The 27,995-nt window shown below is 41.8% G+C and overlaps 1 protein-coding gene across 1 annotated transcript in view; it reads left to right on the plus strand.

The window, feature by feature from the left end:
• LOC131069231 (probable NADH dehydrogenase [ubiquinone] 1 alpha subcomplex subunit 5, mitochondrial) overlaps positions 1-27,411 on the plus strand; it is a 42,286-nt gene extending 14,875 nt beyond the window's left edge. The window contains exon 2 of the mRNA XM_058004592.1: positions 26,890-27,411. Within this exon, the coding sequence (XP_057860575.1) occupies positions 26,890-27,077 (188 nt within the window). The 3' untranslated portion in view covers positions 27,078-27,411. The remainder of the gene's footprint in view (positions 1-26,889) is intronic.
• The last annotated feature ends 584 nt before the right edge of the window (positions 27,412-27,995 follow it).

A 27,995-nucleotide genomic window follows, 5' to 3' on the forward strand; every position in this document is an offset into this window, starting at 1 on the left:
TGAAGAGGGTAAATTGATACTTATTCCATAAACAATTTTGCAAGGGAGAAAAAGTTGAGGAATAAGGTAATTTTTGAATATTTTATCAAATGGAAAAACTTGCCTTTGTAGGATGCAATGTGGGAAGGAGAGGAGATTCTTAAGCATCCTAGTCTTCAAATGCTTGTAGGCAACCATTTTTTGGGTGGGGAGGATTGTAATGTCCCCAACTCAAATCAAGACAATGAGTAGTAGTTTGGCTGTCCTTTCCTTGGATTAACCAAGAGGAAGAAGATGCAGAGCATCAATGGGGTAAGAAATGAAATCTTTGGTTTGTTTTAAATTCTAATTTTAAGTTGAGTGCACGTCTTTTTATGCAACTTAAGGGAACTCAGGTTATTTTAAGGGAACTCAAGTTATTTTAAGTTGGGCATGCCTTTTTAGGCAACTTAAAGTGATGTCTAGCCATGAGATTTAAGTTGCCCCCTTTTCATGTACTTAAGTGACATCTTAAAAACATGTGACAATTTTCCTAAGGGTGTGTCCAACTTCTAGGAGCTGATAAGAGCAGATTTTAGGGTTTTGCTGTGAGCCCTTGGAGGATTAAGAGGTTAAGTTTGGAGGGTGGAGTTCAAATCATATTGTTAGGAGTTGTTATATAACACCTTAAAGGCTCATTTTGAAATGATTATGTAATGAAATTTGCTGTTGTTTGTTGCTGCAACTTGGCTCTCATTTTGTGTTAATTCATGTTCTATAACTGTGTCGTACTATGCCATGATAGTTGTAATTCATATCTTCTTATAAGTCCTATGGTTATAGTTCCCTCTACTTAGGCCACAAACATTTTGGCGCCGTTGCCTAAGTCGAATCCGGAGGTCTCAGGAGGGAAGGTTGGCGGGATGGAAGCATAATGGGTCGTCTGTTCGACCAAAGCATCCTTGTAATAGACAGTGACGTAGAGGACAATATCGAAGTAACCATGGAGGATCAGTTGACACAAGACCTGATTCACGCGTGGGACATTTCTGTGGACCGGTATGTACAGTGAGAAGCGGAATTGAGCGTTGTCTCGTCTGGTACGGTACGGGCGGAACTCAAGGTGAACCAGACAGTACATGATCTCCTGGGTAGTCTTCCATGGTTGTTGGCACGTGTACTCTTGGAACTTGACGAGGAACGAGAAAACGTACCAAGGGAGCAATGTAGGCAGCAAGTGATCCAACAGTACAAAGAAAGGAATCGAAGGGAAGAAGCGCACAAGGACTCAACACGGCGGCGCAACCTCCGTAGTTCCAATAATTAATGCCAAATATAATCAACAAAGATCGAAGACGACAATCCCGGGAGGAGCAAGAAGGGAACCCAGAAGACATAGTGAGGAGATCCCTGCGCATCCAAGAGCAACTGGAGAGGTGCCTGAAACTCTATCGGATAGTTGAAGAAGGAGGGAGCCCGACAGAAGGTTCTGAGCAACATACACAATAGTGGGATAGGAGTCACAATAGCCCACAGGCAATAGTGAGTAGTGATAATTGGGAGCAAGGAACAATATTTCGTTGTTTTCTCCATATTCTGTAATCATTAGTCTAAGCCTTGGGGTACTATCAATTTTGATTTGATTAGGAACCCCTTTCCATGGGAACCACATGTGAGAGAAGTCAGTGGAAATGTATCCATTCAGTCTTCTGGACCAATCCCTACTTAGCAACATGCCATATCCATCTGGGATGTCTACGACAGAGATATCAATGCAACTTTGCACTCTCGGGTCTGCTGCCAATTGCATGTGAATATTGTCGAGCTCTCCCATCACAGGTACCTTAGTTTTATCTAGCTGTGTGACTTTCTTATTAGTCCTTGCCGGAACGAGTCCTAATTTTTGACAAACGGCCAGTGGCATTACATTGTTGGAGGCCCTGGAGGCTACTAGGCAATTATGCAACATTTTACCAAATATTCTTACCGACAACAGGAATGGAGCAAGTTCATCTTTTCCTTGGTAGAAAACTACTTGGTTCTTTTTTGGTTCCTCTTCCTGCTCTTTGAAGGGAGAATCTCTACTGTGTGAGCTCTGTGATAATTCTTTTGCCAGAATTTCTTCCTGGAATATGTTTGTGTCCATGAGGACTTCTTCTGGTGTGATGCTTTCTTGGTTTTCAACTGACGTCTGCATCATGCCTACAAAATTTGGAGATTGTTGTGGGACATCGGATGATACAACATTGGTATTAGCGGGAATATTAACCGTTCCTCTGTTGACTGCGTTTGGTTGAGGGATTCTTGGTGCCACAACTTCAGTAATACTACCAAAGATTGTTTCTCTAATTTTGTGGATTTTCATCAATTCAATCAAAGGCAGACTGACTTTTATCCTTTTGAATTCTTCTAATACAAATGAACTTAGCCTCTTTAGTTCCTCCTTAGGGCTGTCTTTTGTTGAGTGTGAATTGGCTCTAGCTGGGGAACCGTTGGTCGCCTTTGGTCAACTTGATGGGAATTGACAGGTTTTGATCCACTGGGTTGGACATTCTGTTGGTGATATTCAGGAGAATCCCTAGGAGGTGTTGGTGCATTGGTAGCATTGGTATTTGGCGGGGTCTGAAAGTCGTTGGGAGGAATGGATGTGGTTAGAGGCTCATTGTATCGAGCATTCCTTTGGTATACACGAGGTTGATTTTCGGACGTTTGTCGGAATGCTTGCACTTCCCTAGTGCCTTCTACCAAAACACTATCATATAATGGGGGGAAGTTATAGCCATTGATTGTGGTTGGTTGGTTTGATACTAATTGGACTTCAGGCTTAACTTGACCTTGTGGCAGTTCCACAGGGCTATTAGCAGATGCGGGTGGGAATCTTTGGTTAGGTTGGTATGGTGGACCGTTCTGGAGTGGGGATCTGACATTTTCTATGACCAAAGCTTGATCATATCTTGTTACAGGAACAATCTCATACCCAATTGGCGGAGCTTCTTCTACTCCCGAATTCCTTTTCTCGCTTTGGAAAATGTCTGTTGCTACCTGGAATTCATGGCATTGTAGCTCGGAATGTTGATCAGTACTGTGCAACCTACACCATCCTGATAGTGCAGCTTCTGCTAGGAATACTTTGTCTGCGGGACGACTGTCTGCAGCAGGTTGGCTATCCAAGGGGGATGGTACCGTACCGTTGTTGGGCCCAGCATTCCATGTTCTCTTCTAGGGAACCTGATTACTGTTTCGGAAATTTTGATTATTCCCTTGGTAGTTTGGATTGTCTCTTTGGAAATTTTGACCGTCTCTTGTATATCCAGAAGAACCTTGTCCTGGATGACTTCCTTGATAATTTCTCTGCATTTGGTTGTTTTGTCCTTTCAAATAGGTCACCTCTGCCGATAGTTTCTTTACTTGATTGATTAATTCCCTCATTTCTTCTTTCTCCTCTGAGGTCCGACTTGAAGTTGTCGCGTTTTGGAGATATACCGGTTGCAGCGGAGGTACTTGCGAGACAGGATTTCCAGGATGAAGAACCAATTGATTACTGGCTATGGGAATTGGGTTCATCACTGGGGTATTCCGAGACAATGCTCTATTGATATTTTGGACCTGTCCTTGTGCAGCGGGATTTCCTAGATAGTTCAAGGGTCCTGTAGTGGCACCTACTTCCAAATCATTGCTGACTGAAATAGTTGAAGCATAGGATTCTTTTAAATTGGTTGGGGGGGTGCCTTTTGTTTTTACAAACATGGAAGTGAGGCGATCCAATGCTGCATAGTAAATGGGCAGTGCAACAACATTATTCAGATTGTAGGGATCTCTTAGCCTTGTATATGCCTTGTGAAACCTATTATTGAAAGTGCTAATAGACTCATGCTCTTGCCTTCTTATTTCCACAAACTGTTGATATAATTTAGATGGAGAGATTGGCGATCTGAATTTTTCTAAGAAGATATCTTTCATCTCTTGCCAATTATGAATGGAGTCAGCTGGTAGGTGGATATACCAGTGCGAGACTTCTTCATCAAAGGTGTAAGGAAACAACCTACAAGCCACGTCTTCATGCTGGATATCTCTATTACGCAGGAGATCTTCGAAAATCTTGATATGTTCATCAGCTGAGCGACTTATGTCACAACTATGAAACCTAGAACATAAGTGCTCAGGACTCTTTGGCATCGCATTATAGGCTGTGAAGACCATAGGGGATGCATTGGCCGGTCGCCACGCCATTGGGATGTTTGCTCGGAGAATCACTGGCTGAACTTGTTGGATAATTGGTGTAAAGGACACTAAAGGCGAAGTGCTTGGGACTTGAGGGGAGGGGGTTTGGAATAATTTGGAAATGTCTTCCACCTCTGGTCTATCTTCTTCTGCTTGACTCTCTCCTTTCTCTGGTGAAACTTCTCTCTTTTGTCTAGATCTTGTGGGTCGTTCCAACTCTATGAATTCTTTGGATGAACTTTGTGCTGATCTGAGGATCCTTTGAAATTTATCCGGGGAGAAAGAATTTATGAGATCCAGCGTAACGTTTATTCTTGCTGAGGCAGTGCAGGAGCAGGTTCAGGGGCTGGATTAACTTCCTCTTGTTCTCTCTGATTTTGTGCGTTGATGCGGTTAGCAATCTCTTCTTCTTCTTCTTCGAGGATGAAGCACATTCGACACCAGTCAGGATAATTTCTTTTCACAGACCAGGCTAAGCTATATAACTCAATGATGATGTTTTCTTGTTCGTCGTTGAAGCTCAAATCTGGTTGTATCACTGGTTTGGGGTCTGTTCCTGGTTCAGGAGGAGTGATAGGCAGATCCATCTCTTACCATGTTAGTGGACTGGAAAGAAAATTGTCGGATTTCTTTCAGAACTTGCTTGTGAAGGGCAGAAATCCTTTGTCTCTCTAGATTTTCCTTGATCACAGTCTCTATTTGTCTACCCTTTTCCTCTTCTTTGGCAATAATGTGACTGACTTGTTTGAACTAAGAATAATTTACTTTTGATTTCCAAGCAAGTGCTCGCAATTGATCTGCAATGTACGACTGATTCAGTCCTTGTTTAGGCTGTTCAAGAGGCAAATTGAATGGGAATTCATGCGGCAATACCATGCTACATCATATCTACTATCCAGAATAGGTTACTTTAGCTGGTCAAAACTTGACGATGATCAAGCCCTACTTCTAGCGCCATTTTATGTTGCGCTTGGGAGGAGGGTTAAAAAGTCCTTAAAATTACTCCCTCAAGCAAAAATTGATAGAATCTGGATGTCAATTGTTCAGCCCTCCTTCTAGCGCCATTTTATGTTGGTGTCTGTTTTATCATCTACCAAACATTAAGATAGGATACCCGAAGGCATTCTATCCTCTCTTGAAAAATCACTACTGATTCCAAGGTCTATATGTGTGAACAAGCGACTTTAGTGGAATAGCTTCTTGGGTAGTGTATGCTGAAATTTCAAGGGGGACTTACGTTTAACAAGTATCTTGAACTGCTGGACTTAGATGGATTTAGCAATTTTAGGCTCTTCTTTTTTTTTTGATTTTCTGGGATTTAGACTTTCAAAAGAAAGGGAAAAAGAGATAGGGTTTAGGAAGGCTAATCTAATCCTACGAACTCTGGAGACGGTATCAACTGGGTGCTCTCAAGAAACCAAACCTTGCTTCGCCACACTAGGGACAACTACACAAGGCCGGTGCAATCTTCAATGGGTTGTGCTTATGATCGAGATGTTGGGATGCACAGGGGATGGGCTCAGACTAACTTTGCACGATAGAATGGAAATCATCCATTTACCAAAAGTATGAGCGAAGATACGCCATCAATTGATACTTATCAAATCCTTCATTCAAATTAACAACGATGAAAGCAAATCTAAATTAATTCTAACTAAGTGTTGAGGCAATTGAAACCATGCAAATCATTCAAATAATAGAGATTGCAAAGCAGCGCACATGCAATATATTATCTGGAAATGACCTTAAGCAACAATACATCAAAAACCTCACACTCTCCAAATGAGAGGAGACAACCTTATATAGTTTTTCAAAATGAATGAATGGCCGAGATCAAACAGCGATCAAGGGCCAAGATTGGAAGTCTTAAACCCTAATTAGGGTTTCTCGAAATACTATCAGCTCAAACAAATGAAAGAGTGACACGTGGCGCAACTGCTAATTTCATTGAGGTGAGTGGCCACTTTCTTCTTTCAGAGATTCAACGTATCTGGACACAATGAGCTTGACCTCCTCCATGGTGACACTTGGCAAACTGCCAATCTGGAAGTCGATGAGGTCCACATCATCGGTACATGTGGCAAGGATGCCTTCCCATTCAACTGCTTGGGTGAGGAAGTTCTCATCGATGGAGAGGAAGTTTACAATCTTTGAAAGATCGCCTTTGTCAATCATCCATGAATCCCGGAAGAAGCTTGCCTGAAACCTGGCTCTCAGGTTCTCTGCTTGTAAATGCTTCTCCCTTAGGCTTTCCTTCTTCCAGATCTTTGACGCCACATGGAATACCTTGCCCAGGATCTTTCTAACACTTGCCTCTGTCTCAAAGCACTTGGTCTCGGATTTCTTCAAAACCTCAATCCGAGCGACTAGAGTATAGTACCACGTGCTGAAGTCGTACCTGTCTCCTGTCTGTATGATGACTACATCCACTAAGCTTCTCTTCGACATGCCTTGGATAACCTTCAGATGAGGGAGTATTTCATTATGAATTTCGTCCACCTCTTCCCAATTAGAGGCTAGATCCTGGATACGATCGATCAATAAAGAAGTTGCCTCATGTGCCGATACTAAGTTTTCTTCTAGTGTGTCAGCACGCACCGAAGCGTTTGAAATCCACTCCTTTTCTTGAGTGTACGAGCCCTTCATATCATCATAGTCTTTCATTGATCCCTGCTGAAGAGGCTGTGGCGGAGTAGCCGGGACCTCACGGTTGAGTGGGCTGGTGATATGGAGAACATATTTCTTCCACTGTTGGTTCTCTTCTTCAACCTTCTTCCTCTTTTCCTTTTCATAAGCTAGCCTCGTCTTTAGAACGTTGCAGGAGTAATCAAAATATTGGACCTCTTGGTCCTGGGTGGGTTTACCCAGCTCTATGGTGGTAACCTTGTAATCATCCGCGGTGACATTGTCTCTAGTCTTTCCTTCTTTGGGCACCGCTATCTGGACTGTCCTGAATCCTGCACTGTCTCTCTGAATTAGGGAAAACTTCCTGGCGAGTTTGGGTGGTTTAACTATAGTGGGTTCATTCACCTTCTCCAGGAATGCTGCGGTGACCTCCTCGGGGCGGGCCTCCTTGGGAACCTTGGCCTTTATCCTTTCTCTCAGCCAATCCAGAATGGTTGATTGCTCTACAGTGTTCCGATCAAACTCATCATCTGCCTCTCCTGGGTTTGCTGGTATGCCATCCAAGAAGATTGTAGGTGCTTCCATTTGCTCTCTATTTGGACTTTGGAAGACCTCTTCCACTACTTCCTCAACTGGCTGGGAAAGCACTCTTACTTCATCATCCATCACACAGATGTTCATCTCTTGCTCCCCAGTTGCACTCTGATCGGGCGCAATGGAAGCAACACTTAGGATGGAGTGACTCTCGCTGGATTCTCTTCTCTCACCTACAACCCTTTTCCCTGTGACCTTTGTGGAGCTTCCAACCAACTCCTTCCTCTTTCGAGACCCAACACTTTCTGGATTTCGAGCATCACCGACAGAGGTACAAGGATTGACGGACAGAGTATCATCTACTCCCATTAATTCATAAGTCAAGGTCACACCTTTGGCCTTCAACTGTTTTGTCTTTTCAGACGCCCACCAGCTTGAATACTCAACCACCGACCTCATGAGGTCTGCTAGATCTGATTTTTCTTCCTCTGTCCAATCTATTAAGACTAAGGGTTCATTTTTCATCTTTTCAAAGCCCGACTGTTGAAGTTCTAGGCTTTCTTCTACCTGATCGGCAACTCTGAATACTTCCGTTGCTCTCACCATACCCAAAGGGATTCTTGACCAGAATCTCTTCCTGATCTCGAAGCTATCGGTTGCATTAGCCCAGTAGTCTTCTAGATCCAGTCTGTGCTCAAACGTTGTTCCTTCGATCTTCTTTATCATATGGAATGGATCGAAATCTTTTCTTGCCTTGTATTGATAGAATGGATACCGAGCCAACTCCTTCTCAGCGGTTGCAGCAGCTTGTGATGATGGACATGTTTCCAGCCCATTACCAATTGTAAGTGAGGACGTTCCTGCCTTCTTCTGCTTATCCCTTTGAATCACTATATACTCCTCCAATTGTCTCACAACCTCGAGCAACACCACTCGGTTGGTGGGGTAAGCTGGAAGCTTGTATGGAGGCCCGAAGAATCCCTGAATTCAGAGGTAAGTGAATTTTGGATATTGGATGTACCAACACCCGAACCGACCGATGAAGTCCATAGACTCTTGAGAGAGCCTCTGGTGCAGGCCACGTTGAAGTGTCCAGGTAATGTGCATCAGGAAGGTATCATTCACCCTTTTGAAATGGAATTTCTCCTCCATGTGGAGCTGGGGATAGCAATCGTATACTGGAAACTGGTTCTCCTTGTTCCCAACTTCTCCTCTACAAGTAAGACCTCTGTACTTGTAGGTCCTGGCCAAAGAATAAAACAAGTAAGAACTCATGAAGAAAGTCCTATTCGTCTCCAGGGTCCTTAGCTGGCTGTCTAGGTTGTCGCTGATCATCCGGGCCCAGTCTATCATTTTTACTCCATTGATTATTTCATTAATGAAATAATACATCCAGGGTTCGAATGGAGCTCCCTAAGGATTTCCTATTATTCTATTGAGCAGGAGAATCATGTCCCCAATGTCCTCTTTGAAGTATGCTTGCACTAGGCTCTTTCTCTGGAGTTTGGAGGCGCCCCTCCTCGGCTTGTCTAGCCAGGAATGGTTAACTATGGCATCATATTCTTCTAGGTGGTCTTGGTACAGACCGTCAGCTTCATCCTTTGTCATATACATTGTGTTGTGGTACTCTGGGATCCTGAAGGCCTCTCTGATGGCCTCATCGCTGACATTCGCCAGCACTCTTCCATCAGGTGCAACAATGTCCTTACTGATGGGGTTGTAGTGTTTGGCACATTCGACTACTAGTTTGTTGCACTGCATGGTAGGGAGGAAGCCAGCAACATGCACGATACCACTCTTCATCATCTTTCGCGCAATGGTGGTAGCCACAAGGTTGTCCAGACCAAACATTCACTTCTTAAATTCCCTCAGATTGATGTGTCCGAGGTTGGTGTCGCTGATGTTCTTCCACTTTGAAGTCATCCTCGACTTTGGAGGAGCATCTTTGTCTACCTGGAATTTCATAATGTCTAGGGCCTGCAGGCAAACAATGAAATTTTAAAGTTCGAAAATAATTTGCAAAGTTTTGAAAATAACGGGGCTGCGAAATGGCTAAGTGTTGGAAAATTTTCCATTTTTATTCTCATACTTAGCCATAAAAATCGAATTTTCACCTTAAGAACCCTCAATCTTAAGGCTGGTTGTGGTTACTACCAAGTGTCAAAACTTTCAAAAAATTTTGTTCTTGGCCAAAAATAATTTTCTTTCTCCAAAATTTTCGAAAAAATCATTTATTAAATTCTGGAAAATATTCAGAAAATTCATAAATCTGTATCATAAATTTAATTTCACCTTCGAATTGGCTAGAATTTCCTCCATAACACTCAGAAAATTCAGAAAAGGTTAAATAATCTTCCTCGCAGTAGTTGCCTTTCTCCAAAATCTGTGAAACTTTTGCCCAAAAAGTTATCCAACTTCCAGCAATATCCAGAATTTTCTCCAGATGATCTTCAAACTGAAATACTTTACTAAGCTCTCCTTAGTTACTTTGAACTTCTTGGTGTAATAATGAAGTTGATAATGAAGTATTTGTAGACAAGGTTAAATCTTCAAGTAGAAACCCTTAAAATCATCCAACTCATACTCTTCTAATTTAACTTCATGTTTCCCAGTTTTAAGACAATATTTCAAAAAAACTTTCCTTTTTGATTTAAGTTTGAAGATATTTATCAATTCTCCAATATTCCCTTTCAAAAAAAAACTTTCCATTTTGATTTAATATCTCGATAATCTTTCAATATTCTTTTCCTCAAAAAAGCTTTCCATTTTTTATTTTATTTAATATCTCAATAATCTTTCAATATTCTTTTCCTCCAAAAAAAGCTTTCCATTTTTGGATTTAACTTTGAAGACATTTAATAATCCTTAGATATTTTCTTCATTTTGGATTTAATTTTGAAATCTTTGTGGATTTTTGTGACATCATGTTGATTTTGTTTGACTTTCATGTGTAGGTGGACCTTTAATGGGTTGTCTTCATCTTGGGCGGACTTTAGGAAGGACTCTACCAAGGCGAACTTTGAAGGCTAAGGCATAGGGCGGACTTCAGGCAGGGTTCCTTCATGGCCTAGGCGGACTTTGGTGTGTTGGCTATAATGGCCTCTTCCAAATCATGGCTTACTTCAAGCAACATCTGCATGGGCGGAGTTTAGAGACACCTCCTAGGGCGGACTTCAAGCAACATCCCCTAGAGCGGACTTCTGGCAAGGCTCTTCTTCATGGCCTAGCATCTTGGGCGGACTTTGAAGACTCCTCCTTCATGGGTGGACTTCTAGCAAGGCCCCTCATAGCCTTCCCAACATGTATGGCGGAATTTGGAAGGTGTTGGTGGCACCCCTTGGTGGCATCACACACATGGCGGAGTTTAGACCAACTATCTCACATGGCCTAGGGCGGAGTTTAGAACACATCCCCCTAGGGCGGACTTTAGACCTTACCCCTAGGCACCCCACACACATGGCAGACTTTTGAGGGCCCTCTAGCTTAGGCGGACTTTGAAGACTCCTTCTTCATGACCTCCCAACCTATGACGGAGTTTAGACTTGGTGCTCTTGGGCGGACTTTGGAGGTTGCTCCCATCTTGGGTGGACTTTGGTGGCTTCTCCATCTTGGGCGGACTTTGGAGGTTGCTCCCATCTTGGGGGGACTTTGGTGGCTTCTCCACCTTGGGTGGACTTTGGAGGTTGCTCCCATCTTGGGCGGACTTCTAGCACCTCTCCTCATGGCTCTCTAACCTTTGGCAGACTTTAGACTTGGCTCCTCCATAGCTCTCTTACCTTGGGCGGACTTTGGAGAGTGCTCCCACATGACCTCCCAATGCATGGCGGACTTTGAAGAGTGCTCCCACATGACCTCCCAATGCATGGCGGACTTTGAAGAGTCTTCAACACATGGTCTCCCGCATTGTGGTGGAGTTTGAACCTGCAACAATACTTCAAAACCCTTGTTAGCTAGACTTAGAAGAATTTTTAGAGAAATTTCAAAAATTTCACAGCTTAATCAAATTTAACCAGATTAACTTGAAATTTGAAATCCATGCCTAGGTGGATCATCTGAAGCAACAAAAAGCCTAAAATCTAGGGATTTAGCCTTTCAGGTCAAAACTTGGAATTTTCGAGTTTCGGTCGAAGCTGATCAGTGATGCAAGTGTAAACCCTAGGTTTGCATCCTGAAAAAGCAAAAAAGAGCCTAAAATCTAGGGCTTTAGCTTTTTAGGTCAAAACTTGGAATTTTCGAGTTCCGTCAAGCTGGTCAGTGGTGCAAGTGTGAACCCTAGGTTTGCATCCTGAAAAAGCAAAAAAAAAAGCCTAAAATCTAGGGATTTAGCTTTTTAGGTACTTGGAATTTTCGAGTTCCGGTCGAAGCTGGTTAGTGGTGCAAGTGCAAGCCTTAGATTCCCATCCTGAAAAAGCAAAAAGCAGACATCCCTAAAATCTAGGAAAACTCTCTAAAAATAGCCATACCGGGGATCGGGCTGAAAGTGCCAAAAACGAAACTTCCTAAAAAATAGGAAAATGCAAAAAAGCAAACTTTCTAAAAATAGAAAGTTGCCCAAATTCGTCCAAATCAATTGCGATCTTCGTCCTTTGGCCTTTCTAAGCACTCTGGTGGTGTTCGCATTTCAAAATCACATAACTTGCAAAAACTAACTTTCAATCGTCAGGGCCTGAAATGCTCTGAACTGGACAAGGCTTGGTGAAACTGCAGCAAAAGATCATAGGACACTAAAAAAATCCTAGAAAGCAAGAAAAGAGAGGGTCCCCATTTGCAATGGGGCGATGTGTGAAAAAGGTTGCAACAGGACTGAACCCATCTCTGCGAAGAAAGATGAAGGTAGTACCCCCATTTACTTTCATGGACGCGCACAATAGAGCCATGGACATTGAAAGCGAGAACAAGACGTCGAAGGGTAAGAAGCGCACAAGTGATGAAGATAGTAGTGATGGAGAAAGCGAGGAGTCGTCTAGGACGATACAAGCACTCTTGAAGGATATGAGGCGAATGATGCGGGAAATGTGGACTCAGAAGGAAGAAAGTAGGGAGGGCATGGAACTCTGGTGCACAAAATGCAAATTGGAAGGGCACACAAAAACCAATTGCCCGAAGAAAGCCTTCTGCGATATCTGTCACGTGTTGGGACATTCCATTAAAGAATGCCCCTACAACCTGATGGCAAGGAGTGCCCAGGTACTCTACACGCAAGAGCAGGCAACACCACCAACTACACCTTCAAAGAACACAAACTTAGATGCCTCACCGGGCGGCTATAGGAATAGTCGGAGGGGGAGTAACAACAATAGCAATAATAATACCCCATGTGGTTGCATCCAATATGATGCAAAAGGCAGACCAATGATACAATGCCGAAGGTGCAACGAATGGGGCCATTTTGCACGCGACTGCCAGAGTGGTGTTGGACAAGTAGGAGGGCTACTCTGCAAATGGTGTGGGCCAGGCAACCACGAGGATGCAGAGTGCCCAAGACAGAAGGGCGTGAACATGCTAGAGGTAGCTCGGCCAGAACCAGAAGTACTGAACATTACCCGATCTCATGCAAGGAAACTGACGTACCTTGACCCGGGTACTGAAAAGGAAAGATTGAAGGAGGCACAAAAGGAAGTAGAATGGGAAATGGGTGAGGAACGACCAAAGACAGTATCCAACAAACCCACCAACACCATACGAGCTGCCTCTGAAGCAACCATAATGAAGTAGCTGCTACAAACCACCGTGCCGGTCCGAGTAGCGGACTTGTTGCAGACACTGCCACATCTGCGGATAGTCATAACCCAGGTGGAGGGGACCAGAAAGGAGGAAAAGACCCCAGGCGACAAGGACAAGGAGGAAGTGGAAGAAAAGAACCACTCAAAGGAGGCCGCTGACCCCATGTTGATGACAATAGGTGTGGGCAGAACACCAGCCGTAGTAGAAATGGAAATCATGGGCTACAAACTCACCAATACGATTGTGGATGGAAGGCCTTGAGGAAACCAACACTGTGGCAACCCGCATTCCACCTGGTAGGAGCAGACCAGCATGGAATAAAACCAATTGGCACACTCATGGGACAAAAGGTAACCATTGGAACCCAACAGTTCTTTTTGGATTTTATGGTTATATCTTTAGAAAGGAAGGGATATGATGCACTCTTGGGAAGAGGATGGCTCATCATGGCCAAAGCAGATCACAATTGGAAGAAAAACACTCTCTCAATCCAAAGTGAAGGGAAAAAATATATCATTGATCTACGGAACCAAGTAGTGAGTCAGGAAGTGGCTTCAGACTTTGGGTCCGAGAAAGATGCACTAGGGGAGGATGGTGAGATGGAACCTGATGAAGAGGGAGTACTCCGCTTAGGGAATTGCTCAGAGGACGAGAGAAGTTCTATCAATGGGCTATTCCACTGGCAGATGGAGGAATTACGAAATCTTCCACCCAGAGTGCAATGTGTTGGAGATCCTTGAGATCGAGGAAGACAATACCTACTCACCACAATTTGCCGAGTACCAGGAAGGGGAGGCACGGGTAGATGGGGCCCCGACTCATCAATTTGGAGAAAATGAGGTCGTACAATATGTGGAACCAAAGGTATGACAAGCCAACCTTGGGGAAGAAAAGGACCCAAAAGTAATACTAGTGGGGGATGATTGGAACCCCGTACCGAAGGCAACAACCTTTAAAATATTCCTCGAATATAAAGATGTGTTCGCGTGGACATATAAGGATTTGAAAGGGGTACCTCCAGAATTATGCGTACATCGCATACCATTAATACCAGGGGCCAGGCCGGTACAGAAACACCCCTATCGCATGAACAAGAATTATGCGGCGAAGGTGCAAGAGGAAATAGAAAAGACGTTAGAGGCCGAAATCATATTCCAGGTACAAACCAGTGAATGGGTCTCACCCATTGTGATTTCGCTCAAGAAAGAAGGGAATCAGATCCGTATCTGTGTAGACTTTAGATGTTTAAATGTTGTAGTTATCAAGGATCCGTTCCTGATACCTTTCATTGATAGTATACTAGAGGAAGTGGCGGGGCACGAAATTTATTCCTTCATGGATGGCTTTTCGGGCTACAACCAGATCAGCATAGCAGAATAAGACAAGCTGAAAACCACATTTATTGTGGAGGATGGAGTTTATGCGTACAATCGGATGCCATTTGGACTATGCAACGCCCCAGCCACATTCCAGAGGATCATACTGCATATCTTCGACAAGATGGCAACTGGAAATTTTAAAGCATTCCCTGATGATTGGTCAGTATATAGCGAGAAGAAGGATCATTTGAAAATATTGGGGGAGTGCATGGAAAGGTGCCGTCAAGCACGACTTGCCCTCAATCCAAAGAAATGTCGGTTTCTCGTTCCACAAGGAAGGTTACTTGGCCACATCGTCTGCAAAGCAGGGTTGAAGACTGACCCAGATAAGGTAAGAGTCATCATTGAAATGGAAAATCCAATGGATGTTATAGGACTAAAATCCTTCCTTGGCCATGTGGGGTACTATCGGCAGTTCATTAAGGGATTTGCTGAGGTCTCTCTTCCGCTGGAAAAATTCACGAGGAAGGGGGGGGGGGGCATTTGTATGGCACATAGAGCAAGAAGAAGCCTTTAGGGAACTCAAATCCAGACTTGTAAGTGCACCTATCCTATATACCCAAATTGGGACAATAAATTTCATGTGCATGTAGATGCCTCCAACTTTGCCATTGGCGCCACTTTGGCACAGGCAAGAGCCACGGGCTTGGATCACCCTATATACTTTGCCAACCGCCTATTGTCAAAAGCAGAAAGAAACTATAGCACCACAGAACGAGAGGCCTTAGGGATGGTGTACGCGGTACAAAGATTCCGTCACTACCTCCTGGCCACACCCTTTACCTTCTTCGTGGATCACCAGGCACTCATGTACTTGGTTAATAAACTGGTCATCTAAGGGAGAGTAAGTTGATGGCTGATCTTACTTCAAAAATTTACCTTCAACATTGTGGTACGACAAGGAAAAAGCTATGTAATGGCTGATCACCTGTCAAGAATAAAATCAGGTGAACAGGCAGAAGGGGGAGTGAATGTGGATTTTCTAGATGGCCACTTGTTCCAAATAGCAGTCTTGCCATCTTGGTACGAGAAGCTTGGGCAATATTTATCCACAACAACATTCTCGAAGGAGATGCCTCCTAGTGAAAGAAGGACGCTGGCACTGAAAAGCACGACGTTCCAACTTATTCATGGACTCCTATACAAAATGGGACCTGACGAGATACTGCGGAGGTGCGTCCTGGAGGAAGAAATTCCTGGTGTTCTTAGAGAATCGCATGAAGGATTAGCAGGAGGGCATATGGGACTAGATGCCATGGCACGAAAAATTTTGCTCGCAAGGTTATGGTGGCCTACACTCTATGGCGATGCTCAGGAATGGGTGTCAAGCTATGACACTTGCCAAAGGGTAGGGAAGCCACTAAAACGGGGTTTCATGCCTCTCTTTCCGTCCCAGCCTCAAGAGTTGTTTGAGAGGTGGGGGCTAGATTTTGTAGGGCCACTCAGGATAAGCAATGTGCGTACGCATATGCCGACATATAGTCGTGGCTACAGAATACCTTACAAAGTGCGTCGAGGCTAGAGCTCTTTCGGATAACACAACACTCAGTACTGCCAAGTTTCTATATGAACAGATTGTAACTAGGTTCAGAATACCCATACAAATCACCGAACAAAGTGATAGGGGTGTGCATTTTGTAAATCAGGTGGTACGCACCATGACAGTGGAATTCAATTTTTTTCACACTCTCAAGTCCGTACTACCCAAGGGCGAATGGGCAAGCAAAATCAACGAACAAAGTATTGGTATCCATTCTATACAAGACTTGCGCAGTGGAGCAAGGGGACTGGGTGGAAAGGTTGGGTGCTGCGTTGTGGGCCTACCGTACCACCTACAAAGCCACGATCGAGCACACCCCCTTACAGCTCATGTATGGGCAGGAGGCCGTGATGCCAGTAGAATATACTGTACCTAGTTTGAGAATAGTAGTCCATGACCGGCTAGGGGACGCAGAAAACCTGAAGGAGCGACTGGCTCAATTACTGCGGATGGATGAACGTCGGACGATGGCACAATGGGCAACCGAAGTAGCCCAAAGAAGGAGGAAATTCTGGCATGATAAGCATTTGCGACGAATGAAATTCTCGCCAGGACAATTGGTGCTCAAGTACAACGACCGCAATGAACTCCGACCTGGGAAGTTCAGCATCCGTTGGCTAGGTCCCTATCAAATAAGAGAAGTTGGGGCTAACGGCGCTATAAAATTATCAACCATAGACGGCGACGACATCCCAATCAAGGACGCGGTGAATGGATCGAAGCTCAAAATATACAAAGAAAGAGGAATTGTTGTGGTCAACATGTTGGGACAAGACTTAATAAAGTATCCAACACCCGAGAAGTGGGATACAAGGGTCCCAAAAATTTTTAAAAATAAAAGAAAAATTAAAAAGAGGGAAATGAAAATGAAGCCAATGGGAATGAAAAGAGAAGGGAAAAAGGAAAAAATCAAAAACTTAGTACAAGCGATATGGTTAAGTTATTTTAAAAAAGGGAGCAATAAAGAAGGAAAAAACCTAAGGGGAGGCAAAAGTCGAAAGAAAAAGAGTTTAATATTTGACGGAGTGCATCCTATAGCAAACAATGAAGCCCTAGCTAAGGAAGGAGAAAAGCAAATACTAATAGACACTTGGCAGCATGAAGGTCACTTAAGGGAAGTGCGTGGAGCACGAGGGCGGAAAAAAGGAGATAAAAGCACGTTGAGGGAAGTATACTCCAAACTAAGGGAAGCGAACCAAAGTAACCGCGGGAATGGCGTACATGAAAGAGCTAGTAGCGTACATGGTGGAGCTAGTGTGGGCATCGTGGTGAATTGCGTACACCTTTGTGTACGCACAGCCGAAGCGGGTGGCGTGGTGGATCACGCGCAGGAAGGCGTACGCATAGCCACCAACGCCAACGCTTGCAAGGTGTTTCCGGAAGGTGCCACAGCCAACGCGTACACGGGGTCTCCTGAAGGCGTACCACGCATAGTGTACGCATAGCCGAAGCGGGCGGCGTGGTGGATCACGCGCAGGAAGGCGTACGCATAGCCACCAACGCCAACGCTTGCAAGGTGTTTCCGAAAGGTGCCACAGCCAACGCGTACACGGGGTCTCCTGAAGGCGTACCACGCATAGCCAATGCGTACGCAGAGGCAGATAATGCGTACATGGAGGCAAACGAAGGCGTACACAGAGCTGAGGGTTTTGGAGAAGGAGAGGCGGATAAAGTAAAGGGAGTGTACGAAGATGACGAAGGGAGGCGTACGCAGTGTACGTGTGCAGAGAAAGAAGTGAAGGGAGTGTGTGGGGAGGAGCCCGGGGAGGACGCACATCACCACGAAGGCCCACTAAGGGTACGCATAGCAAGAGGGGAGCGTAAGCCAGCAAGGCACAACATGGTGAAAGGAAGTCACGTCAACTCTAGCACCAAAAGTTATGACATCAGTTATAAAAACCGAAATTCCAAGAGGCGGGCAAATATAACGACCATGGCTACCCCAAGTTCAAGCAAGAAGAATCAGGAATAGGAGCGGGGTAGAGTGGAAGATTTGGCATTCGAGGGGGTGACAAGTACCGAATGCAGAACCTGGTGGGCAAACAATCTAGAAGATCACCCGCTCAAACAAGCATTGAGAAAGGCGCAGGTAGACAAGATAATTTTCATGCCAATCTTTAACATAAAGGAATTTGAACCTATATTACGCGCAGTGGTCCATGGTTATGAGCCAAATCTACATGGGTCAACAATAGATTATGTGGGGCAGCAAGTGGTAATCTCTTACGAACCCAAAGAATTCACTAAAGTCTTTGGAATTTCCAGCAAGGGGTATTATGTGAAGAAACCATCATCCAGGATGTCAACCAGTCAGAAAAAGAGGCTTCTAGAAGAAATTTGTGGGAATAACCTGAAGGAGGAGCAATGGGACAGTATTTGGCAGAACAACAATAGAAGAGGATTAAAAAAATCATACATCACGTCACCTGAATGGAGATGCGTGATGGACGTTTTGAAGAGTAAATTGACAACAAGAAGCAGGGCCTCAGATATTGCAATCTGGATGTTGCTACTAATGTATGGACTTAACAATGGGAAGCTATACAACTAGGGTCGCGTGTTGTCCAGCCGGGTGAAGGAGTTCATGCTTCTCAAACACAAAACCTTGTATATGCCTCACCATGTTATTGCACTCTTCTTGGAAGCATTAAGGACTCAGGTGGCACCAGAGCATAGAGGGCACTTTGTGGCGGCAAGTAGGGTGGAGCCTTACAAACCAGCCATGCACTACTGGCTACATCTGGACACTTTTGCAGTAGTACATACAGAAGCACTCGGGAAGAGGGCAAGGCAAGAACCATTAGGCAACATGGAGGGTGGAATGGAAGAGGAAGATAGCTCGAAGGAAGAGGAAGAAACAGGAGAAGAGGAGGCACTCATAGTGTCTTCCTCTTCATCAGACGAGGACGAAGGAGAGTTCCATTTTGAGCATAACCAAACCACCTTGGAGAGAGAAAAGAGTGCAGAGGCCACGGGCATGGCTCAAACAGAGGAAGGAGTGAGGCTGTAGGAGGCAGTAGGCACATTAGCGGCACCTGGATGGGGAGCAAAGAAAATAATACTTTTTAGGCCGCCACAAATTCTGTCCACAGCACACTTGGTGTCAGGATTCCAGGGAGCCCCGTCCCAATCCAGACTAGTGGATTTGCTGCAACATAATGCAGGGGCCCACACTCTCCATATAAACACACCTAGGGGGTAGAAGCAGCGAGAGCCATAGCATTGGTGGTTGCACCAATAACTGGCCCAGATAGCGATCCAACCAGGGGCGGAGAAGACACAGGAGAAGCACATCAGGAAGGGGATATGGAGGCCGAAGCAGAAACACATCCAGGAGACTCTCATCCAGGAGGGGAAAACGATATGGAGGCAGAAGCTGATAGCCTACTGGCTAGGTTCTAGATGGACATCGAGGTTCCACCACCCTCACCATTGTTGAGATTGGATCAGCAGGAGGAGAGCCCAAGGACTGGAGAAACTGGGAAAGGGCACAACACGTCTTCACCAGAAGAGGGTGCTAAAGGGTTTGAAGTGGCTGCGCAGCAATTCTTTTCAGAATTAGAAGTAATAAGGGCAGCTACACAGAAGATGATAGATCATTCTCGAGGATCTGATGTGGGTGCTATAGTGAAGGCAGTGGAAGCACTTATGGCATTTATGACAGAGGGCTGTGAGAGGGAGTTCTCTGAGAAAATGAGGAACCAGGGTTGGCCCGATAAGGAAACACCCGAGATGATAGCAAATTGGGGGACTCCACAGGTTCTTGGAGGACTTTCAGGAGAGGAGGAAATAATTAGGCCCCTCACTACCATGGAGCAGACCTTCCGTTCTACATTTTTACAGCTCCAAGGGGTGATCTGGAAAGCTAGCAAAATAGAAGAAGAACATACCCTATCCCTGGAGCGAGAAAGTGAGCTGAAGGAAAGAATGAAAGTGCTGGAACGAGAAGTGGCACAAGAAAGAACCACGCGGCTGGGAAAGGAACAAGAGCTGGCTGCCTCCGAAAAGGACCGAATGGATGCCCTGAGGCTTCTGAAAGCGACCCGGGGAAAACAACTTGCTGCTGAAAGAGATTTGAAGATCCTCCGAGAGCGTGCCACATCTGGAACAGGGACGCCCTCTCATCCATCTTAGTAGATAGTTCTTTTTCTGTTTTGTGTCGTCTGGAAGACTACAAGGGGAATGATGCAAGCAGGAAAATTAGTAAAGTAGACCTTTTTGGGAATATATTAAAATAAAACAATAGTGTTAAGTGTGATTACGGGTTAGTCGGTTGTATGACGGTTGATGACTTAACCAACCGCAAGCACTATATAAGTAAATCTTGTAGCACATTGGAAGGGCAGTTTTGGTGGAATATAATATGATATATCTCTGTGTTGCACATAATACATTGTTGCCTACTGCTCTCATTCTATGTTACTTCATGTTCTATAACTGTGTCGTACTATGCCATGATAGTTTTAATTCATATCTTCTTATAAGTCCTGTGGTTATAGTTCCCTCTACTTAGGCCACAAACAATTTGCAAAAGGGAAACAAAACAAGTAAAGTCCACCTTCATGGTTAAGAAACATGCTAAATAGAAAGAAGGAGAATATTCTCATGCGATGTCAGCAAGATATTCGAACTGGGTGCAGATTTAGAAAGTTTTTGACATGGAAAGAAAGAATAAGTTCAAATCATAAACTGAAAACCAAAATAGAAACTTCCATTCAGACTGAGATTCACAATTCGAACTTGGCAAGGAGATGACAACTCAACTCAAATTCAATTTAGAAACTTTCTTTGCAAACTCAGAAGACTAAAGACTGAATAGAAACAATTTTTTTGAAGATTTCTGAGTTTCTAAATGAAGAATTCGAACTTCAATACAAATACACTTCATTCTTTCATTTTCTCACATGAAGTTCGAGTTTTGGATAGCAAGAGGAGAGAGTTTCTAAGAGGTTTTGTGCAGGTTGAAAGGGTTTTTGAGAGAGATTTTGTGCAGGTCTGAGATTTTCAACAAGTTTACACACAGATTGGAGAAGATTCTTGACCGTTTGAAGAGCAAATTCACAGATTTCTGAGACGGACCTCTGATTTTCCATCCTAAGCAGCATCTTTCCCCTTCTTTCTCATTCTTTCAAAGGTGACAATGGGTCTTGTGAGCAGAATATTGGGTTTCTAACCTGATTTTTTCGAAAGTTCTCAAGGAGAAAGAACAAATACAACGGATTTTCCTTCTCTTCTTTCTCATTTTCTGCTCTATAAGTCAGTTAGAATGAACTTAATCGAATTTTCTTGGACTCAGTTTATTCCCATATTCTGATTTTGGATTGAAATCAGACATGAACTTCTTGAGTTTGGTTATATTCAAAGAGTTTTCTTGAGATTTTCAGAATATCCAAGTGCTGAAAAATCCCCTTTAAAGTGTAAGTGTTGGAGAAAGAGTAAAATTGTGATACACTTGGCTGCTAACCTTCAAAATTTACACTCAAAGATAGAATCCTAACTTAGTTTTCTTTTGGTTTTGCAGATCATAGATGACGGTTGAGGCAGGATGATCGCAGAAAACACAAATGGAGTTTTAGGCCAAATTCAGAATTGAAGACAAGTCCACAAGCAAGGTTTGTCCGAGCATGAAGATGGCCAAAATTTGGCTAAGAATGGGAAATACTTCAGAGAAAATTCCAATTTCCTCCACTGTGGTGAAGGCATGGAGAAATTCTTCTCCAAATTCAAGGCACTTGAAGGAATTTCAGGGTATCAAAAAGAAAAGTCCTCAGATTCGGTGAAAATATGAAAAATTAAAATAAATTTCTGACTTCTTGGGAGATTTCATCTACAATCCCAAACCTATTGAGGCAATCAGGGCAACTTCTTGAAGGATTTCATCTCCTGAAGAATTAAAGACAAGCTCTCAATCGAAATCCATACTTAAACAATTTCTTGACAAATTGGAGAAATCAAGGAGGACATCCAACACGTTGAGGTGGCGCCTCGTCATCTTCGACCAATCAGATAGTTCCAAGTCAATGTGTCTAGATTCAATGACAGTTTCTTCAGTGAAATTAGCAGTTGTGCCACTTGTCATCTTCTCTTTTGTTCAAACTATTAGAGTTTTGGGAAACCCTAATTAGGGTTTTGAACTTTTAATCTTGGCCCTTGATCATTGTTCGATCTCAGCCATTCAAAATTTTTGGACTCCTAAATAAGGTTGCCTCCTCTCATTTGGAGAGTGTGAGGCTTTTGAAATATTGTTGCAAGAAGGTCATTTTTGGATAATACATTACTTGTGTGCTTTCTCTTAAGGCCTTGTAATCTCTTTTATCTGAACGATTAGCAAGGTTTTCAATTTCCTCAACACAATAGTTTAGATTTTATTTCATGTATGTTAGATTGAATGTAAAATCTGATAAGTATTGATTTGTGGTGAATCTCCGCTCATACTTTTGATGAATGGATGATTTTTAAATTATTGTGTAAAGTTAGTTTGAGCTTTCCTTTGTGTATGCTTAACTTCCAATCATAAGCACATCCCTTGAAGATTGCATCTGCTTTGTGTAGTTGTCCTAAGCGAGGCGAAGCAAAGTGTGGTTTATTGAGTTCACCAAATCAATACCGTCTCTTGAATTCCTAGGAATAGATTAGAATTTCTAAACCCTTGTCTCCTTTTCAGTTTTTCATGATCCTAGTCCCAAATGATAGAGCTTCATTGTCTAAACCTTCATTGCGAATTGAACAATTCAAGTGTAAGTCCCTTTGTGTATTACCAGCATATCATAACGCCCATTGAGCTTATCCACACGTCAAGACCTGACAAAAGAAATCTTGGAATCGCCATATGATCTTCTAGCAATCTTAGCACATGCGGTGATTTTGTTCAAGAGAGGATAAATTATCTTTGGGTACTTTATTCTAATGTTCAGTATATGATATAACGTACACCAACACAACGTTTGCTTACTTAAATATTTTGATATATGATATGATACTTGATAGTGATACTTTTCATTGTTTCAATGAATTATATCTATGAATGTATGAAACTGAAATTTGAACTCTCATTTGATTCATTTGATCATGATGGTATCCTATGTTCTTATTCTATGATGATTTGATTTGATTCATTTAATGCTATGTTCTTAGTTCTATGATGATTCGATGAATGATCATTGATTCAATGATTTTAGAATCTAGATTCTGATTTATAAATGTTATTATGTTGCTATGATGAATATTACCGTGTTACAATGTTATGTAAATATATAATTCATGAATATATTTAAAATTTCAGATTTCCCTATATATATATAGCTGTCCCTTGCCGTCCCATGCTCTGGAAAAAAAATAAAATCTCGGAAACCCGTCCCCCCGTCCCGGAAACTTGGGGTAACATAGTCAATTTCAGACTTATTGCTGGTCAATTTGGGAGTCCAGCACCACTTTTGGAAGGTTGGCTAGGGTTAGAAGAAATATTTTGGTATGATATCTGCACATGTATTTGATGGAAATGTCTGATTCTTAGTTCTGGAAATTTTGGGGCAGTTATAAGGGTTTAAATTGTCATTTTTTTCTGAGCATAATAATAATCAGAATTTTTTATCTTTCAGTTTTAATTCTGATCTGAAATTTGATTAGAAATTCAGGGTTGGATTGAAACTTCTTTAATGCAAATAAATTTCCAGATTTATGCCCTAGTTTGTAAAAGTTTTTGTTATCAGATTTGTGCCCTAGTTTGCAGAAATTATTGTCTTGTTTTTAGTATCCTTTTTGGGGATATTACACTCTTCTTCAACTGCTGATACGGAATCAAACTGTGAGCAATCTGAGTTTCTATCTTTTACCTCATACTTATCAATCCACTCTCGAGTGTCCTCCATGCAAGGAGTGCTGGTCAAACTCAGAAAATCAGAATTTTGTTTCTGCCTCTTCAAAGTGTCTTCATTGTTCTTTATTGCATCTTCTTCCACGGTAAGTTGCTTCCTCATATGTTCTGGTCTATGAGGTGTGTCCAGCTGAAAGTCACATGTTCTTCTAGGTACCTTAGCTGTCATTAAACTGATCCATACCTGCACCTACTTAGCTATGATGTTTTTTGCCTCCAACCAACTCCATGGTGAAGTATCGATGACAAACCAAACATTATCAATCTGGAGGACCTTCTTGTTAGACAATCTCCTAGTCTCCACAATCAGCTCTCTAAGACAGCATACCTCATATGATCTTGACATGTATTTCTCCAATGCAATCAGGGGTATAAAGCAAGGAAATTCAATCTCACTACATGACCAAATTTCTGGATTGCTTTCATATTTATGAACATCATCACTATTCAAATCACAATTTGATTATTTACCAATAAGATGTAGAGTTGGTCCATGCAATGGAACATTAGTAGGATTCATAGCTCTCCATAATTGATCAGTCAATGCTGGTTTGGCCAATTCCAGGAAAGCCTTTTCTTCAATCTTGTAGTCACTATGAAGACTTATGTATTCTCCACTTGTAGGTGCAATAATTGATTCTTGCTTTATCATATCCTTATATAGCTGATTGTTGTCTTTCCCATGATCATTTGTAAAATGCAGATCATAAGCAATTGACTCCTCTTTCTTTTTAGTCCTTTCTTCAATGGTAACTTTTGAGTTTTCTTCTGGCTTCAGCTCTTTACTTTTCTCATCCATTTCAGTTTCTCCACAAGCATCAACTCCCTCTTGACTAGGCACAATTTGATCTTCTTTTGACTCTGATTGAGTTCTTGATTCAGGATCCACTTCCTCATTCCTTTTTCTTACGTAGCACCTATCAAAAGATTCAGTAGCGTTGACCTCCTCAGGTTCACTTAAGTATTCGTCAAAATTTCTGATAACCTCCTCATTCACGATTATAGTAAGCCTTGCCAGACTTCGATATTCCTGAAATGTTAGTAGATCCTTCATCCTTTGATATCTGTTATACCATTCAGCAATTTTGGAGATCGTAATTACATTATTCCTTTCTTCCATCTCTATAATCATCCTTGGCATCCCACAGGTTGGTAGAATTTTGGCTCCGATACCATTGAAATATCACTAAATAGGAATAAAAGCAAAATGCAAAATGCTTTCCACAAGTTATACAAAAGGATGTATTCAATTCAGAACTTGTGTTAATAGATTCAGTTCTGTTGTTAAATTTGCTTCAGATTTAACAAATATGTTTTTCAGAACTTGTAAATGAAATTGCAATAGGATAGAGAATCAAAGAATAAATAACACAACTATTCAACCCTCAAACCTTTTATTGCAATCTTAGACTGTACTACACTTGGAACAACATTACATATTGAACCTCTTTCCCAACACACACTTGTCGATGGGCAATCTCTCTCATTTGTTTGGCTTGTAAGGTTTAGGATAAACACATTTGCTTCAGCGTTAGAGGCGCTTCAACAAATCATGTTGATATAAGACTCCCACTGCTTATGAAGATGAATCTCACTTGGTCTGTAGAATCAATTCTCAAACCTCTGCAATGAACAAATGCCATCGCTTCACTTTGTCGAATTCCGAGTTCCTTCCATCCTTTCTCTTCAGACCAATTCGAGGTAGTCTGGAGATTTCAATTTCTCTTGTTGTGTTGACACTAAATATTGAATATAAATTTTCAAAAGCTTATGAGAATGAAGCAGCTACAACAGATAGAAGGAAGAAATCTTTATCATTGCATATAAATGTCCAACCTACTTCATCCGTGAACTTCCTTATTTCTTCCCTATGCCTAACTTTGGAGAGAGCGGACCACTTTAACTTTTTTTGCCACACTTCTTATATTCGCTAATCTTTTGATATAAATCCAACCCAAACAATTAAAACCCACCGCTTATAAAATCATGACACTCTCCTGTAAAACGACAGATAATAATAAATCTCCAATTGAGCTCACATAAAAAATGTAATAAAATATTTAGAATACTTTAATTTCTCAGATTGGTACCAATTACCACAGAACTGCAAATAGCTTTATTCTAGAAACATTCATCAAATTTTTCTCCAAAGGAGACTTAACAAATTTGCTTAATAGTGCTTGTTGCTTTGCAAACACTCCATGGGAGGGATGGGTTTTTGTCCACACCTTCAACTCCAAGGGTTTCTGTCCTCAGAAGTTCATAAATTATCATATCAAATCCAAAGCATAAGCAATCCATAACCAAGAACCCCCTTATAAAGGTCTCCAAGAAGTATCTAGAAGATAGGCCAACTTGGATAAATATAATTAATAAAGTGACACAGCAGTAATTTATTATTTTATTGTTTCTAAATTAATTAATATTAACTATTAAGTCATCGTCTGAATGTTTTATTTATTTTTGACAACTTATTAAAAATTAATTTAATAAATTGTCACTTAAAATTTTTGTCAATGAAACATTTATGTAACGATTGCTTTCAATTTTATGTATTTTCAATCTTGAATTTTTTTTAGGGAACTTCTATGTAAGTGGATTGGCAAGCTTTGGTTAACTTGAGTCGGCTTTAGCTCAACTATTTATATTAATTACTTCTACTGGAAAAAAATTAAAAATGAAAAGAAACTCTTGCAGATTTTCATGCTCAGTTTTTTTGTTATTTCTGTAGATAGCTGGATGCCTTTTCGACCAATAATCAGTATTTGCACTAAATTTTAGTGAGTTGCTTATTATAAATCTGGTTTAAAATTTGTAACAGGTCATGTAGAAATCGGTCTCTCTTAAATTTGTCCCCTTTCTTGCTCTTGTTAAAAAATAAATGCAAAGGGTTAAGCTTCGCAGTGTTTTTAAAACTTAAACATAAGCCTAGATGGACGAGATAAAGGCTATGATTAGTTTTGAATTGTTTTACTTGATGGTTAATTATCATCTCAGTTGTAAGTGATATAACCTTTTCTGTACTTTATTTGCAGAATGGAAGCCTTGGGTTGTTGCCGATGACTACCATTGTGCGATTGTAGTGGATAACACTCCCATTCCAAAACATGTTCCTCACCATCGCAGTGGACCAGTGCCAGAAGGTTTTAGTTTTTTGGCAAGTAAAGCAGCATCAGATGAAACAAAGATAGAATCAGGTGAAGCTAAGCCAGCATCGGCTTGAGATTGATGCAGAAGGTTATTGCATTTTTCTCTGTTTGATTATTGTCATTATGCTTGTTTCAGATGTGGTAACAAGCACTTAGTATATTTTCAGTGTTAACTTTTATTTAGACCCGTGCAAGTTTCCTAGTTTTCAAATCCATTGTTAGAGAGAATAATTGTTTTTAGAAAATGCCTACTGGTATATTACTTGCTGGGTAGTTTACATTAATTCTCTGTATTTTAGTGATAAGCTGAATTACTGTCGATAACTTTATTCTCTTTGTTGCTACCTCAGAAGTTTTGATCATTATCATATTTGAATGGGAAATCTTGTCTATCACGTGATTTAGTCTTGCTCGACTTTAACTTTATGAGAACAGGAGACTGTGTGAACTTGGTAGTCTGTGTTGAGCTATTCACAACGTGACTTTAAGCTCCTGTGCACAGTATAGGTTGTAAAGAATCTCACTCTTATGTTATTGCAATGTAAGCGTCTAGAGGCTTGTAGGAGAGGGTCACAATGGACATTGAAATAGGACTGACAAAGGCCATATTTGCCTATTGCCATAATTTTAAGTTTCTTGCTACAACGACGTTAAAAAACTCAACTGAGATTTCCTAGTAGGCTAAACTTTATGTAGTGTAAAAAGGACATGTCTCATCAGGAGTGCAAGGATGCTACAGATCTGTAGCCACATAGATTACAGGCATCTAAATAATATGGATCTATATTTTAGTTTGAATTGACTTCTCAACACAATTACAATAAATAAAGATGTCCATTGACTTACATATGGACCATAAGACTGAATTCAGAGGTCAATTCGAACAAGTTTTCATGCAAATTATAATAAATATATGCTATCAAAAATTTGAATAGCGTGTTTTGGAAAGTAAATGTTTGTTTATTATCCATTAATGATGAAAGTTAATTGTT

This window comes from Cryptomeria japonica, chromosome 7, assembly GCF_030272615.1.
Source record: "Cryptomeria japonica chromosome 7, Sugi_1.0, whole genome shotgun sequence".
NCBI lineage: Eukaryota > Viridiplantae > Streptophyta > Pinopsida > Cupressales > Cupressaceae > Cryptomeria > Cryptomeria japonica.